Source organism: Cydia fagiglandana, chromosome 5 (assembly GCF_963556715.1).
Source record: "Cydia fagiglandana chromosome 5, ilCydFagi1.1, whole genome shotgun sequence".
In the NCBI taxonomy this organism is placed as follows: domain Eukaryota; kingdom Metazoa; phylum Arthropoda; class Insecta; order Lepidoptera; family Tortricidae; genus Cydia; species Cydia fagiglandana.
This window is the reverse complement of record NC_085936.1, coordinates 10506596-10523266: the sequence shown is the minus strand read 5'-3', so window position 1 is coordinate 10523266 and position 16671 is coordinate 10506596. Positions and strand designations below refer to the sequence as shown.

Here is a 16671-nt window from a genome sequence, read left to right as displayed (position 1 = left end):
TGTTACGGAACCTTTGGTCGTCATCGATTTCGAATATGAACGTAATTGGCCAATTTCGAAAAATGTCCCTAAAAGGGACATCAGTCAATACTGACATCAGGAACATGTTTTCGAACCTCTGGGAACCTCAGATATCGACTTTAAGTCCAGTAAGTAAGTCCCTAAAAAGGACACATTTGAAAACTAATCTTAGGGAAGGGAAAGGGACCCTAGGTTAATCTAGATTAAGAATTGATTTAATCCGAATTGAGGATTGATGCGTTAATTCCAATTGATTCAATCGGATTGACGCGTCAATCATTTGATCAATCCGGATTGATTTAGTTCAGATTGAATCCAACACTGCATGATAGACAGGTACCCGTCGCCACCTTCGAGCTCCATCATCAGACCCTGAGTACTATCTTGTGTCAAAGATCTTGTTGAGATGAATAAAACGAGCCTAAACACGAAGTGGTTTAGTTGCATGGTTGATTGGTACCGGTGACCACCTTCCGGCTCCATCATCAGACCCTGAGTACTATCTTGTGTCAAAGATCTTGTTGAGACGAATCAAACGAGCCCAAACACGAAATGGTTTAGTTGCATGGTTGATTAGTACCGATGACCACATTCCGGCTCCATCATCAGACCCTGAGTACTATCTTGTGTCAAAGATCTTGTTGAGACGAATAAAACGAGCCTAAACACGAAGTGGTTTAGTTGCACGGTTGATTGGTACTGGTGACCACCTTCCGGCTCCATCATCAGACCCTGAGTACTATCTTGTGTCAAAGATCTTGTTGAGACGAATAAAACGAGCCTAAACACGAAGTGGTTTAGTTGCACGGTTGATTGGTACTGGTGACCACCTTCCGGCTCCATCATCAGACCCTGAGTACTATCTTAAGTCAAAGATCTTGTTGAGCCGAATCAAACGAGCCCAAACACGAAGTGGTTTAGTTGCATGGTTGATTGGTACCGGTGACGACCTTCCGGCTCCATCATCAGACCCTGAGTACTATTTTGTGTCAAAGATCTTGTTAAGACGAATAAAACGAGCCTAAACACGAAGTGGTTTAGTTGCATGGTTGATTGGTACCGGTGACCACCTTCCGGCTCCATCATCAGACCCTGAGTACTATCTTGAGTCAAATAAATAGGTACATATAGAATGTCAGGTCGTTTCAAATATTTTTAATCCTGTCCGGTAGTTTATTAAACTGTACCATTATAAATTATAATACTATAAAAACAGTTCTAGGATCAACGTCTCTCGTTGCGGTTTACACGCACACAGTATAGCGTTTTACACGGCGCCCGCCGCACACAATGATAAAAAACCTCGTCGTCGCCGTTGAAAATGTGCGGAGCCGACCGACACACGTCCTGCCTGTACAAGCTCTGCCGCGGCACTGAGCTGGCGAGCGCGCGTCATCGGTAATATAGAGTAGTTTTCAAAAAATTGCCAAAAAATTATAGTGGAATTTCATAAACACTAATGTATACCAACAGTATAAGCAAACGTTGCAGATTGCTTGAGTATGAAAATGACTTCGATATTAAGTAGATTTTCGTAGAAATTGACACTTGTTTCGGAGAGAAAATTGAGTTCGTTTTACTTTGATTTTCTCTTTCTCAAAGGTATGTAGGAAAAATATCGTTTGATATGCCTAAAGTACAGGGTATTAGTAATACAAAATAGCCAGGTTTAGCAGAGTAAACTTCTCAACATTTCCAAATAAGAGCTTGCCGTTCAGTGCTTCACGCGGTTTTTCGGAAACGACCATCAGAAAAAAATTCATTACTAATTTAATAAGTCCTTTTTCTAATATTTACAACGATATTTAAAAAGATAAGAAGACGCTTTTACTGGAACAAGTACTCATTGTTTCTAATAATGAGCACAAAGTCCTGAATTTCGTCGACTAGTATCATCAATTTTGCATTATTTCGACTTTTCTTGTAAGAGCGCTCTTAAACCAACTTCAAATTCATATTGAGTTGACAGCGCCATCTCTTGTCGAGTAGCGAATGAAATAATTTTCATTTATGATTCGTGTGATGACACTTTTTTTTTTGACAGTGGTACCAACATAACGTGTTTTCTATTCATTCATTCTGTGTCAAATGTCAAGCTAACAGTCAGTTAATTTATTCTACCGGCATTTAATGTTTTTATTCTTTGTGATTTAGATCGAGTAAAAAATAATAATTGTGTTATTTATTTACATTACTATGCAAAGGAAGATCACGTAAGTACTACTTTGCTGTTTATTGTTTGGCTAACTTTTGTAAAACATTAATGCAGTGCTTACTGCCCATGGGTTTGTGTGCTTTCGAAAACAATATAGCTTCAACGAATAGGCTTATCAGTCGATTAGTTAGAATCGGAAATCTTTATTAAGTACCTGCATTAATCTTTTGGTCCAGTCCTTAAAAGGTAGGTAAATTGCAGTAAAATAAAAATCAACCATAATTTTTAGATTCATTTTATTTTCAATAACATAAAAATGTTATGTTTTTCATTTTACACATTTCAAAATGAATTTCAGTGGGTTCGATCTGATTCCTAAAATGTTCACATTAAATTCAAAATGTATTAACTACAGTACAGTTTGGCTTTGCATGAACTCAGAGTCATGGGTTGCATAATACCTTATTTAGAAATCTTCTTTCACTTATTTCCAAATGTTGCATCTCACATTTGTACAAGAGCACAAAATCTACTACTCCACAGCTGTTCATTATAATATTCAACAAAATATATTGTAATAGTTCACTTGCTAGGGTGGATCACTCAACCGGTTTCTTGCCTTTTTAATTGTGATATGCTATACATTTTTTGTGATATTTTCCATTTTATACAAACAAATTCGTTATTTAATCACTTAAAATAGGTAAATGTGTAAAAAAAGTGCTATTTGGTCTCACAAAAATCCTTGTGATGATCCACCCAACCTCAGTATTCACTACAATAAATAGAACTAGCTAACTGGAATTGAAGGTCCCTTAAAAGTATGCATTAATTCTCAAAGCGGTGATCAACTAGCCATACAACATGACCATCAAATGTTTGCTCTCATCAATTACTATTAAGATTTCATGTTACAATTAAGTTTAAAAGAGCTTATGTGTGTGTGTGTGTGAGTAGTTGACCACAGCTGTGTATATAACACTAATTTTATTGTTTTCCGTAATAGATGACTAACTCTAGAGGCGTCCATATTCATAGCATGAAGTAAAGATGCGCAAATCACCAATTTTTACATAAGTTAGTGAAAGGATTGACAGATTTACATATAAACTCTAAGATTATTAACTGTCTCATCAAAAATTTACTAATAGTAAGTTATCTCTGAAAATTGACATCTAAATTAATTATGGAGTACTTGAATATTTTATGGGAACTTAATTCCATTTAGAAATTTCGCGTTAATTGAGGCCCGGGCCGCCACTGCGCCCAAGCACAACTAAACATTTGAAAATATGTGAAACACGATCTTGTCAACTATGCTCATCTCAATTTTATCATTCAATACAACTTTCTATACATATAATAAAACTATACAATTTGACAACACCATTTAGAATGTCATTAAAATTCATTATTGCTTCTCTATTTAGATACATGTATATTGCTAAGTTGAAGTCGTCAAGGGGGTTGCATAAAACTCAGATGAGCACAGATCTGAACATTGACTAAGGTGTTGGCCGGGATGCCATGTTGGGAGGTGTTTGCATGTGGGTGGGCGCGTGTCAGAGCACAGCACGGTGTCGAGTCGGTGCGAGGATGCCTTGGGGTGTCACACTGAAGGCACGTGTAGTAATTTGCACTCTGAACGCTTGTTAACTTTTATACATATGGTATTTCGTATGTACATGTAAAACCATGTGTAGATTTTTAAAATTTAGTAATACTATACTAAACTGGCCGTCATATAAGTATCTGCCATGTTCTAAGTATAACTAGGTAATATAATATTCTTAACTAGATTCATATTTACAAATAATACAGTTCAATTTATATAGAAATTAAAATATATTTCTATCATTCTTCGATTCACATAACGCAAAATAATTTAACAGAGTTCATTTTTGCACTCACATTTACAATATAGTTTTGTAACTAATTTGTTACCATTTATTTGTTGATTTCAAACAACTCATATATCACCCAATAAGCGAGTAGCACTATACTCACGAATCCTATCATATTATCTTATCGTTTAAAAAATGCAGAATATGCGAAAAACTTCAAGGAATACTTTACAGTAAATGGCAATTGAACGTTATAGTTCGCCCGCATCCGATAGGAACTATAAGATTCAGAATGCCTCTCAGCGGAGTGAACTAACGCTATATGTACATGCCCCCCAGACCAAAACAGCTAGCACGTAACTCTCCTATTTACACCCTCAACTATCCACAAATTATAAACTCTTACGATTACAATTATGTATGTCGCATCGAATAAGTTGAATTAAGTATTAATGAAAATTTGTGTTACAGTTTATGCTAGAGTTTAGAATATAAGGAGCTCAAATGCGCCACCGATTGTGCGGCGGTGCGAGGAACTATAATACATTCAAACACCGAAGTGTCTATGGCCACGCCTCGCCTCACATACTTTACCTATATACTAAACGATCTCCAGCATCCTTGTTTCAACAACCGATGCTACCGTGGTGATTATGTTGGATATTGCAACTCCAGTCAACGCTTTCAATATGCCGTGCATCAAATAATATTGCATACCTACTAGAAACGAAATTAATTCCTAAATAGTCTGGGCAATCTTCGCAATGCGATGAGCAAATTGACTTAACGTTTTGCGACATACAACATTTTCACGAATGGAGAAAGGACTAAAATCTAGTATCACAATGTCGGGCTTCGCTGGCTTGAATGCGAGTAGAATCAACGCCACACTATGCTACCACCAAACACTAGTCCTGTTTTAACGAGCTGCACTTTCTTATTCTAGTAGTATACAATTTCTGGTAGAAAACACAATTGCTACATTAGGATAAGTCACCTACACTCAACACCCAATTTCAACAACGCATGTCATCGAATTCGGTATCTTATGGTGTCACAATCAAATTGTTTACCACGGTAGGATCTAGCGAGGTTACAGTCCAATTGCATTTTCCTTCTCGTTACAGGTAACAATCAACATTTGACATTCCTCGCTAAAAATGGCGCTCTATCTGCCTTTTTAGCAAAGAACGTAAGCGTTTATTCCCCAGTGCTCCCGTTAGATCAGTATTTGTGCTCGGTGCGTTCCAGTGTGTTGTGTTTACTCGAAGAGTGCCAGGAGGTCGTCGGAGGAAGGCACGCGGGGAGGGTGCGAGCCGGCGGAGGAGGACGAGGACGGCGGCGTGGCGAGCAGCTCGCCGAGCGCCGGCGCGTCCAGGTACGACAGCAGCTCCATCGGGTCCACGCTCGTCTCCGGCAATAGCTGGAAAGAGAGCATCACGTTGCACTTTCTAGCTCGTCTCTTTACATACAATAATTTAAATAATAAGTGGAAAACAAAAAATGTTAATGCTCGTCTAAAACAGCCAGTCATTTTTTCTAAAGTCTTGCTAGGCGCTAATAAGTCAGTAATGATGATATCTAACAGACGCCAGTAAGATTAAGTTTTATAATGCTCATTGTTGTGTTACTTCTATTAACTGTAAGAATTTGTCCTGGTACCGCTACGCAATAGACTGTACTTTTTTGTTCTGTTGTTGTTTGTCACATATTACTTCGTTTACAACTGCGGTGTGTCCCTCGCTAGACAAGAGATAAACCAGATTGTGCAACTTACATTGAGATTTTCCGTGCCCTCGCCGTCGATGACCGCCGCGGGGTCGAAGTTTAGGTCCGACGGTATGTCCACGTCGGTGAGGGAGTGGTGACCGACGGACGGCGGGCCCGGCGTGTGTGAGGAGCCAGGCGTGTGCGCTCCGCCGCCGCCGCCCGGCGTGTGTGCTGAGCCCGGCGTATGTGGCGTGTGTGGCGTGTGCGGCATCTGTCGAGTTATGGGAAGGTTACTTAATGTTCTCTTCTTTTACTATCCTACTTTGAAAATAACTGCCCAAAAAGGGGTGTTAGATGAAAAGAGTGTTAAGTGCCACTGATTCTAAGTCAAGGAGAAAACTTAATTTTATCGAATAATGTCTGTCCACTTACTGTGTATCATTTAGGTATGTGTCAATACTAAACGAAGAAATACCTCAACAATACAAACCTGATCATTCAGACTTTTTTCCATCGCATTCAAAGGATCCAGCGAATTCACGCTATCGTTCAAATGCGAGAGCGGACCGTTGCCAGCAAACTCGTTACTTCCAGGGCCATTGCTCATGCCGAAGTCGTAATTAGGATTGCCGTTGGCATTCCGGTTCTGCGTGCTCTGGTTGTAGGAAGAGATCATGGAGCCGCTAGCGATCGTGTTCATGTCTGGAGGTAGGTACGGCGATAATGCTTGGTCCCAGTTGTTCATTGTGGGCATGTTCATTGAACCCGGTGACACCGCTTTGCCTCGCTTGCCGACGCTGTTGTCATTGCTATCTTCATCCTGAGAGCAAAACATGAGTATTAGACATCTCTACATGTCTAATAGGTAGGTACTTTAATATTATATTGAAGGGTTCTTAAAAGTATATCAGCACGGGAATTGGAATGATTTCTTACCTTTATTCCAGCATTAGCAGGATTTTTCGCTGGCTTCCAATTTGCTCCAGCATCAATTGTGACCTCATCAACGTCTGAATTGTTTGCCGTATTCAGGATTCCCCACATGTACTGGTCAACCTCTAGGCCTTCTAATTGCGCTGGTTTACTGGAAGTAAATTAAGTCAGGTTATATTACAAGGCAACTATGTCGTGAACTTGTCAATAAAAGTTATGAAGTCGCAGGTATAAAGAAAAGTACTAAAGTATGAATTTGTTCCAACTTACTTGCAAACAGGACATCTCCACGACCCTCTTTCACAGTTGAGTTGTAGATAAGATTCCAGATCGAAACACTGTATGTGTTTACATTCATGTCCTCGCGCAGGCAGCGTTATTTTCTTGAACGTTATTGGGCATTTTAGCGAGACTTTTAAAGCCGTTTGTTCTACGCTGTCCCTGTCATTCGGATTGTTGGAGACGTTATTGCTATTTGCTGGCGATTGATTGAAGTTCATCTTGATTTTGGCGATGCAGTGGTCGGCTGTCAGCAACCGTTTCCGTAGTAGACCTTGCAGGACACTCCTGACACTAGGCCGGTGGACTAATTGTAATACGAACAGATGTGACTGAAAAAAAAACGCAAATGATTATCAGTTCCAAATTATTTGCAAGACATGGATGGACGTAAGTTGAATGGATACTGTTATGACTTGGACCGTATTGGTACAAGTGTTTCAAGAATAAAAGGCAAATGTTTGCTCGGTTTTTCGATAATGAAGACACTTACACAACAGCAGGCGGACACGGTTATCTGTATCGTGTTTCTGCCAGGCTGGCAAACTTCTTTCAGGTACAGCGGTTTGTGTGATGTTTTGTTCTCTCCTCTATCTATAACTAAGGGCGTCGCGTTGACCGAGACTTGGACACTCGCCGGCCAGTTCGTGTTCATCTGCCTGTCTTCGTGGTGGAAGCATTTTAGTTGTAACTCAAGATCCGATCTGAAAAGGAAACATTAATGTCAGGTTTTTTTCTCAAATTATTATGTAGAACTGGTAGAAGAAATGAAATGCGAATGATATTTACCTCCATATTAACGTTGAATGGACCGTGGCTTTTAATTGGAATACATGATTGCTAACTGCTAAATTATGTTCTAATCTAAATGGTGGTAATATAATACCATCTCTTACAGGGAATGTTAACCGGAGCTCGTCATCTGAAAAGGAAAATAACTGCATTAGTACAAGTTTTCAAAATTTGAACGAAATCGACGTAAAACTGTAACTGTATGTATATAATTCAGATACGTACTTTGCATGCCCATAGGTTGTTTGAGCTCGTTAAAGTGGGGCTTTCCTTCACCAGCCGAGTTCGGACTTATGTATGGCGGCATACTGCTGGCCGGCGTTAAAGGAGGCGTGGGGTTCCCAGGGACAGGACTGTGCTGATAACTCATGTTAGTTCTCATCGCAACTTCCTGCGCAAACTGACCGCTGTATTGACCATACTGGGTGTTGCCACCCTGGTGCTGCGGAAATTGATTAGGAACGCCACCGTTAAAATATTGCCCTTGGTTAGAGTAAGGCGGCGTCGTCTGCCTCATGCCTCCTCTCATTCCTGCTGCAAAATTCCCACTCGGTCCCAGGGGTTGTTGAGGTGGATATTGGCCTTGGAAGCCCGGCCGTCCTCCATATCCCGCGGGGTATTGTCCAGGCCCAAATGTAGGTTGACCACCCATGTACTGCTGCTTGCGCTGATTCATAAGCATCGGCCCCTGGGGATATGGCGTATGCCGCCTCTGATACTGGGGCCCCATCTTCGCCGAACCGGCCATCTGCCCAGGTCCCATTTGCGAGGACATCATATTAGCGTGCATGCCCATATTGGCCATTTGTGCCATAGGGTTCATGCCGTTCATGCCGGCGTTACCCATTTGGCCCATGCCGGTCATGCCGTTCATGCCACCGTTGCCGCCCATGCCCATCCCGGTCATGCCGGGGTTGTGGCTGCGCTGTTGACCGTAGCCGTTCATCGCATTATATTGGGGGTTGCCCATAGTCATGTTTTGCATCTGAAATTGATTAACATTTCTTTAATATCTAGCAGAAGATGAACAAAAAACGTGAAGAGGTCTTTGTGGATGTGTGTAACGAATGTGATTTGATTTATATTAGGCGAAGGGTGTTTTGTTACCTGCGAGAATGGCTGCGAGTCCTGCATCGCGGCCGTGGTGGCCGCGGCGACCATTGCGGCGGTGGCGCCGAACTGCGCGTTCTCGCCCCCGCCGCTCATCGCGCCCGAACCGCCGGCGCACCCATAGCTGCTGATAAACAAAATAATAAACGTAAGACAAAGTTAAAAATCGATAAGACAGACATTCTTATAACGTAGTTGAAAACTTTATGTATAGAGTTAAGTCTACAAATATTACTTTAAAAGCAACAAAACAGTGCCAAGAACGCGCATAGGTACTTATTAAAATGTGAAATCGGTCCAGCTAACTTTATTTCACTCACGATATGAGTAGTTTCTATTGCAAGCGGCCTTGCAGAGCCGAACATTCCACACGTTAACGCTTCGATTATTAATAAACTTAGATTCAATATTCAACCCAAATCCTATTGAAGTAAGATCTTTTTTTAATACATGCCGAGATTTTATTATTTTACGAACAATGAGAGAAAAAATCAATATGGACGTATAGTGACGCGTTGTTACCCCTGTGTTTCTCTCGGGATGTGTTTGATTTTTTGTATAGCGCTCGGAGTGGGAGCTCGATTCATGTGAACTGCTTTTGGGGCGAATTCCCGAGCCTTCCCGGAGCCCTTCCTAATAATTCTCGACAAATGCACGACAAACACTCGCGCGGGCTGCCCATTGTTACACCGCATCTCTCTGTAGTAGTGCACAACAATATTGCCTCTTTATGTTGCTATTATAAAATTATTCTAATGAATACGCAAACACACACACACGCAAGTAAACCGAGTATGTACCAAAATCGTCAAGCTGTCAAACATGATATTTTCGTTTGTTTCAGTATGAAGTGTTAATGTTGACGGGATGAGTTTATTAGTTACTAAAGAAGTCATTTCGTCGACTATAAATCGCCGCAAGCCTTTGTTGGTTATCCACAACTCCTACTTAAGCATTCTTGTAAATAGCTTAACGGATACTTAGTAGCGTCATTGGAATGAGCGACAACCAATAAACACACGAGTCAACAGCGCTCAAGTCGTTGGGTCTATTCATCGAGCCTGTGGATGATTTACAAGGGTCCTTCCTTAGGTAAACTCGGCTCGACCTTACACTTCTTTTTATAGTTTTGTCTGGCTTTTTTCTTTTGCCGACCAAAATGTGTAGCCGACAAAAAAATACGTGTTCAGTTCTGTATCCTGGTGCACTTTTTGTTAAATGGTACCACATCCGAATAATCACTTACGGTCTGCTCAAAATATTTGGGATCTTGAATGCGAGCGGCTCGGTCGTCTCGGGCATTTCTTTTGAGACAATTCTTGGAACTCATTTTTTTATAACCGTTTCGCAAGAGCGTTGTGACGATCCGTCTGGTTTCAAATGTACTCCGAGGGACTTTAATTTAACTGGAGCTTTGTGAGATACTTTTATAGATTCGCTGGCAGTATTTCGTTAACGCTGGTGAACTGTTCTTCAACACACGAGGCGTTTAGTTCAGATAAATCAATATGAAGGAGTGGCTATGTCGCTATTTCGAGAAACTAGAAGGTGTTTGGCATAGTATTGAGAGATGTGTGAGTAACGCGTAGGTATTTTGATACATAGGCTGCAGTTAATTTTAGATCGTTGCGCAGACGTGTCGGATTCCTAGTTAATTGGCAGTGGCGATAATCACGTATTGAATTCAATTGCTTGAAAATATTATAAAAGGTTGACATTGTTTAGTCATTTATTGCAGTTCCTCTGTAATTGCTAACTTACAATTATTAACACTGTTATCACTCATGTAACAAGTTACGGTTTTCATTCATGTAACATGATTTTTATTAGAAGTGGAGTGTTAAATAAGGCATTAATTGTGAGCTGCGTATAGATTACTATCATGGCGCGGCGTGAAGCCGTGGCGAGCCCCCGTTTCGACGCCAGTTGGTCACCCCTGTTAAATACCACTTCACATTGTGGCTTGCGCGCACATTGCTGGCATTAACTATTGATGTATTGAACAAATGCGACAGTCTGAGTTAAGGTTCAATTACTGTTTAAACAAATTTTATGTATGACTTTTTATCTTCAAACATTTCATTGTAACAACATAGCTTGCAGTTGGACGAGTCATGTTGTTTACAAACAACGTACTGTAATTCGAAATTAATTATGCTCCTCGTTCTTCGTTCATTACACGTAACTATTGGGAAATATGAAGTTCAGATATCAATAAACTCGCAATACCGCTTTCTTTTATATAAAAAAAATATCAAGTAATTTTTGACAAATCATTCGACAATATCTGTTTGTGCCATTTTTGGAAAGGATATTCCGATTTCTGTCTCATTCTCGTCAATTGAAGCCGGGTCGGGGACTCGGGAGAGAATGAATCATGCTTCAAGGAGCGGATTCCGAGGGTTATAAATGGAGGAGCGTTCCGGGGTAAATACGGTACAATAAGCGAAGGGTCGGGCCGTAGCCCGCTTGGGGTAAGTGGGCCCGGTCACGTCAATATGGGGCTTTATTACGACGACGCTGATAATAATTTGTTTGTTTCTGATGATATTACACCGAAAAATTGAATTACCGGAAAATTGGAGTTTTGACTTCTTGTTATCAGATTATTCTATTCTATCGCAAATGCTTTTACAGATTTTAAATTATTTACTTATTAGCATAGCATAGAGACATATAATCCTAATCTGTAATTCTGTATGTATTGTTTTGTCGACACACAACTAAATATCCATAGTTCACACAGATGCATACCCACATCTACCGTCTTTCTTTTATTGTCATGGCTGTTGAGGAATCAAATGCTCGAAAAAAAAAAACTGTACAAAGGAATCCGTTCGACTCTATTGGGCACGTGGTGCTTAGCATTCCCAACATCTATAAGACAGGAGTGATAAGGTTGTATGAATCTCGTACACTCTTAGGTCCTTTTTCAATTAGATGTTGGATACAGTGCACGCATCCGCCCCCAACGCCTCGCCCGTTCAGGACTGACGTTTTTTCCCACGATCACTTACGAACCGCTACAAATCATGATTCAAATCTCGTTAACGTAAAACTATCAAAGAAAGTTCGTCATTTAAATTTTCTTTATTATAAAAAAAATGCCGTTAATGAACGCACAAAATTCAGTTAAAATGTCTCACAATTTTGCTACCCTTAATGTAGACTTCCTGTTCGCTGTTCACACAATCTCGTTGCCAGGTCGCTTATTATTATTTACTTATTGGTTTTGTATAGAGGCAGGCAGCCATCAACAATATGTCGTTTGTAAAGGTGACTACAAAACAAAGCCGTTGAACGACTTAGCACCTGCTCGATTTTTTTGAAATAGAAAAATTGTGGTGATAATAATCACGAATATTTTATTAGGCGAGTAACTTTAATTATTTATTTTAATTTACAGAAATTTAAAAGTGTAAAATTTTATCTTGAGTAATTTATGAGTTGGCTTTCAGTAGGTATGCGAAGTGTTCGGTTATGTTTTATTGTTTTGCTAGTTTATAACGTTTTGTTTGTTTGTGTTTATTGTAAGCGCCAAGTGCAGTCACCGCACCGCCCCGCGTGCATTCCCAGCGCACGTCTGTGTGAGTGAGCCGTCACTGTGTGCGTGAGGTCGCTGGTGTGAGTGTCCCGCTCGTGTTAGTGTGCTCTCGGCTTTTGAGAGTGTAAATGGAAGAGCATACATTTTATTTATAATTGCAACGATGCGCGGACCACAATGTCACACTTTGCTTGTGTATACATTTAAGCCAATCGTCATTTCATTTGTCGAGCCTTAAATGATTTAAACAAGCTTTCTTAATTGGTAGGTGTTTTTTGCGTTGGTCACATTTAGTGATTTATTATTTTAACATGTCTACACTGGCAGTTGAGAAATTTACGTTGACTGTATATTTTCGATTTTATTGCTTGTTAACTACGATAAGGTGGCACAGGTAAGCGAGTCACGTTTCAGCGTTTTGTTGGAAATGTAAACAAAGTTGTTCCGGATAAGATAAAAACAAGTTGGTAGGTAGGTAAGTGTGAAGTTTTGGTAACTGATAAAGCGAAGACGCGCGTCCTCTGCATATTTGTGTATATACTCTATTAGACGAGAAGGAAAAATGTATTCTAACTACTAGAATAATGATGTTTGTCTTGATATCTTCCTGGTTTCTTCACGGCCAGTATCATTGCAAAATATTACGTCATAAATTTGTCACTGACTTTTCTGAAGTCGTGGATTGTCAACTCGTATTTGTTTATCGACGTTTCATTGCAAATATAAACTGTCAGGCGTAACTTAGGCGGGAAATTTTAAATGAATATATGTTTGAAGATAAAAAAAATTCTAATAGAACTAATGTTTATGTTTAAATGTACGAGTAGAGGTTCACCGAAGGTGCCGTGAATTGGTCTAATTAGTGACAAAAAGTATCTGCGTGTACGTAAAAATCTATCAAATTGCTTATCAGGTTAACATTGCAAGACGTCATTCACTATTATCATTTTGCATCGTTAATTTAATTCACGTCAGCTTAGGTGGATCGATCTCTAGATCAATAACATAGCTAATGCACGAGTAGATAAAGGTATCACGTTTACGAACTTTTTTCTAGTTTTTGATAACCTTTGTATCACCAAGTGGATAGTTAAAAAATATCCGTATTTAATACCTTCGTCCACTCATGTCCATCCAAGCACCAAAAAGGCTTCACTCACCTAGGGGCGTTGACCCTGTATCCTATATTCGCTTGCAGAGGGTTGTGCTTGTCCACAGCGGCCCCAAAGCTGGCGGAACCCGCGTAGCCGACCGAGCCAGTGGAGTTCGCCGTCCTGTCGGCCAAGAGACACCCTCTGAAACACGATGCACCTCGTTGTAGCTCGAATTCTCACTCCCCATTCAACCCTCGGTTTTTAAGCCAGGTTAAATGTCGAAAATCTTCAAACGATAAATTTCTGATGACTTATATTGATGTAAATCTTCGACCGAAAATTTCCTGAACGCCCCAATAGCGTACGTGTCAGGCGTACTTTTTTTTTATCGCGCTAAGCACCGTAAATTTCGCTCCAGCCAGCACGTCAACAATCGAAACGTTCATCGAGTCGTGGCACTTTACATAATTCATAAACCTTTATTCAGTTATTCCGATGGATGCTCACTGAAAACATTATCTTTTTATTTTCCCACGTTTTAAATGGATTATAGGATCGATATATAATTTCTTTCTTTATTTTTTATGCACTTGAAAAAAATCCATTCGTGATTTTCTCTTCGAATTTCAATTTCAACGCTTTTCTGTGAACGCCACGATGAACGCTTCGCTCGTGAGTCCCGTCAGTCGATCAGCTGTGGCAAAATCCAACGTGCGCTCTATTTTACGACAGGTGGTGTGTGTCTATAGTTCAGTTTTAGACAAGTTTTGTAATTTTATTAAATATTATTTACTTGCATAAATATTTTTGATAATGATTTTTATTTTTTTTATAACGTATAAGGATTTTTATCAACTTGTAAAACTTCTATAAACACCACGCAAAACTTAAAAAAAAACACTTTTTATTTACTTGAATTAGCACTGTCACGGGGCACAAATCCTTTGAGGAATCACTCAGTTTTTCTCTCCAATATCCAATGTTATCACATAAATGCAATCCTTTTGGTAGTTCACTGCACTGTTTTGTTGTTCAAAATCCACAAAAGGCGCAAATCACAAAACTTTATAAACAATCCAAATCCTGTGTGATGAGATCTTTTTTTTCCACTGTATTCCAGTATTTGATAAGGGTCCTGAATACGGTTATCGTCTACACGAAAGTCCGACTTTGAAATCACCGAAACATTATTGACGTGCGTTCGCGAGAGTCGACGGCAACGTCACTGACGGCGAGCAACCGCGTGTTCGGCCGCCAAAGGTAACACTGGCGAGCCGGCGACGGTGAGTGGATGCGGCGCGGGGCGCTCCCACCCCGCGCGGCGTTGCCAGCTCGCGGCGATAAGTGGCGCACCCCCGCGTCCCCCGCTCGTGTGTCGTCGTCTCGGCACTCGGCATTCGGCCGCGCTCGGGCGTCGCCGTCGCTCCCTCGGCCCGCTCGCTTCGTCTCGCGCGCTCGACGTTTTCACGTAACGGTCCCCGATCGAGCGTGATACAGCGAGTGCGATAGTTGCAACGCTGTTCTGTCGTCATTCGATTAGGCAGTACAATCGAAGTAGATCGCTATTGCGGGATGATACTGCCACTTAATGTAATCATCTTGTATTTTATTATAAGTAGTAGTATATTTATCGCCTATAATTGTATTGATTATTCATAATTATATTGTTTAAAAACAATTTAATTACTACATTACAAGGTTAACGAGCTGCTTGTAACACTATAAAATATCTAAGTAAGTACTTACAATTATCTAGGTGTCCTAGAGATAAAGTTGCGCAAAGATGCCACCACATAGTTTGAACTTAGCCGCCGCATTCGACGGTGATTTCAAATTGGGCGCCAATTATAAAATTTAACACCACTCATGAAATTGTTTAACTATTTTCACTTAGGAAAGAATGATCAGCAATGTCAAAGTTACAATTAGTTTCAAACTGTCTTATTCTGCGATTAAGAAAAGGAATTGACGGGCGTAAATGAAAGGTTATTAAAATGACAGTGTTATATCTCTAATATCAACCATTATATCTAAATGGTACCCGATAAAAACTACAAATACGGCATACCCGGTAACTTTGGGTATCTCCGCTTTAGTTGATACTCTGAAAAGCTAGCTAGCTACCGGTAAATTCGAGCGTCTCCACGCTTGATATGTGATACCCTAACTGACAAGGCTAAGTAGTCGCTACGTTTTTGCGCATCGGCAGCGGTCAAGCAGCGTTCGGGCATAATAATTAGCCGCGATAAACAATAGGCATGTCCTCTTCGCTACCTGGCGACGAGGACGTCAGTCGTCCTGCCATGTCCTTGCCGCTCGCTCGGTCGACGGTCGACTCGCACCAAATCACGCACACCGTCAAAACAAACATCTCAAGCAAACGCGTGACGTACTCAATAATTATCTTTTAATTAGGATTGTTCATTTTTTTTAGACCCCCATTTTTATTTTATTTTCTGCAAATATAGGTTAATTTAAGATACCAATTTGAATGATTTAGTAATTCGTGGCTCGGTTGAATATTTATAATTTATTGAAAATATGAGATACGACTTCTCGTAAATTACATGAGGATTGTTCATTTTTTTTAGACCCCCATTTTTATTTTATTTTCTGCAAATATAGGTTAATTTAAGATACCAATTTGAATGATTTAGTAATTCGTGGCTCGGTTGAATATTTATAATTTATTGAAAATATGAGATACGACTTCTCGTAAATTACATGTCGTCGGCTGATTAGGATAATGCACAAGCAACAACAAGCATTAAAAAAATAGTTGTCATTGTCAATTGATTGTAATGTCACCTGTCGACAATGTCAGTGTTACGTGTTTCTATAAATAACAATCGTCTGGAATGGAAAACTCGTTTATTTTGAATCGTTAATTTCAAAATACCTACGCTATAAATTTGAGAAAGCTGATTCCAGAAATCTGCCTAAGTTATATAATATAACTTAGTTTTATTGGAGTATGTATCCATATAGCATCCAACTCCAACCATAACTTGGCTGAAATCAAGGGAGCAAAAATACAAATGTAAGTTACCTACATCATATATATTTTAACTGATTCGATTTGTAAGAAGATTGGATTCATAAAATCGTTACAAGCGTCCATTGCTAAAGGTAGCTTAGCACCCAGTGGGTGCTTTCTACCGGCTTGTCACCATTGTTTGGATATTGTAC

At 40.0% G+C, this 16671-nt stretch overlaps 1 protein-coding gene across 2 annotated transcripts; it reads right to left on the bottom strand.

The window, feature by feature from the left end:
* Positions 1–2455: 2455 nt before the first annotated feature.
* LOC134664443 (zinc finger MIZ domain-containing protein 1) lies at positions 2456–14762 on the bottom strand. 2 transcript variants are annotated; one of them, XM_063521102.1, is made up of 11 exons: positions 14395–14762; positions 13549–13683; positions 8842–8971; positions 7960–8719; positions 7732–7864; positions 7436–7646; positions 6934–7274; positions 6667–6814; positions 6221–6550; positions 5798–6001; positions 2456–5443 (listed from the first exon to the last, which is right to left on the bottom strand). In XM_063521102.1, exons 3-11 carry the CDS (start codon positions 8938–8940, stop codon positions 5282–5284), a joined length of 2388 nt encoding a protein of 795 aa, XP_063377172.1. In that variant the 5' UTR covers positions 8941–8971; positions 13549–13683; positions 14395–14762; the 3' UTR covers positions 2456–5281. The 2 variants fall into 2 exon arrangements, with proteins under 2 accessions (XP_063377172.1, XP_063377173.1); XM_063521103.1 differs by having other exon boundaries at positions 8842–8968.
* Positions 14763–16671: the final 1909 nt, after the last annotated feature.

What these genes read in the sequence shown, in the direction of transcription:
- LOC134664443 (XM_063521102.1), bottom strand. Translation starts at nt 8,940, where the DNA reads ATGAGCGGCGGGGGCGAGAACGCGCAGTTCGGCGCCACCGCCGCAATG. An exon ending in ACTCGCAGCCATTCTCGCAG is followed by an intron (nt 8,720 to 8,841) that starts GTAACAAAACAC and finishes AATCAATTTCAG; the next exon opens with ATGCAAAACATGACTATGGG. An exon ending in CTGCTAATGCTGGAATAAAG is followed by an intron (nt 6,551 to 6,666) that starts GTAAGAAATCAT and finishes TTTTGCTCTCAG; the next exon opens with GATGAAGATAGCAATGACAA.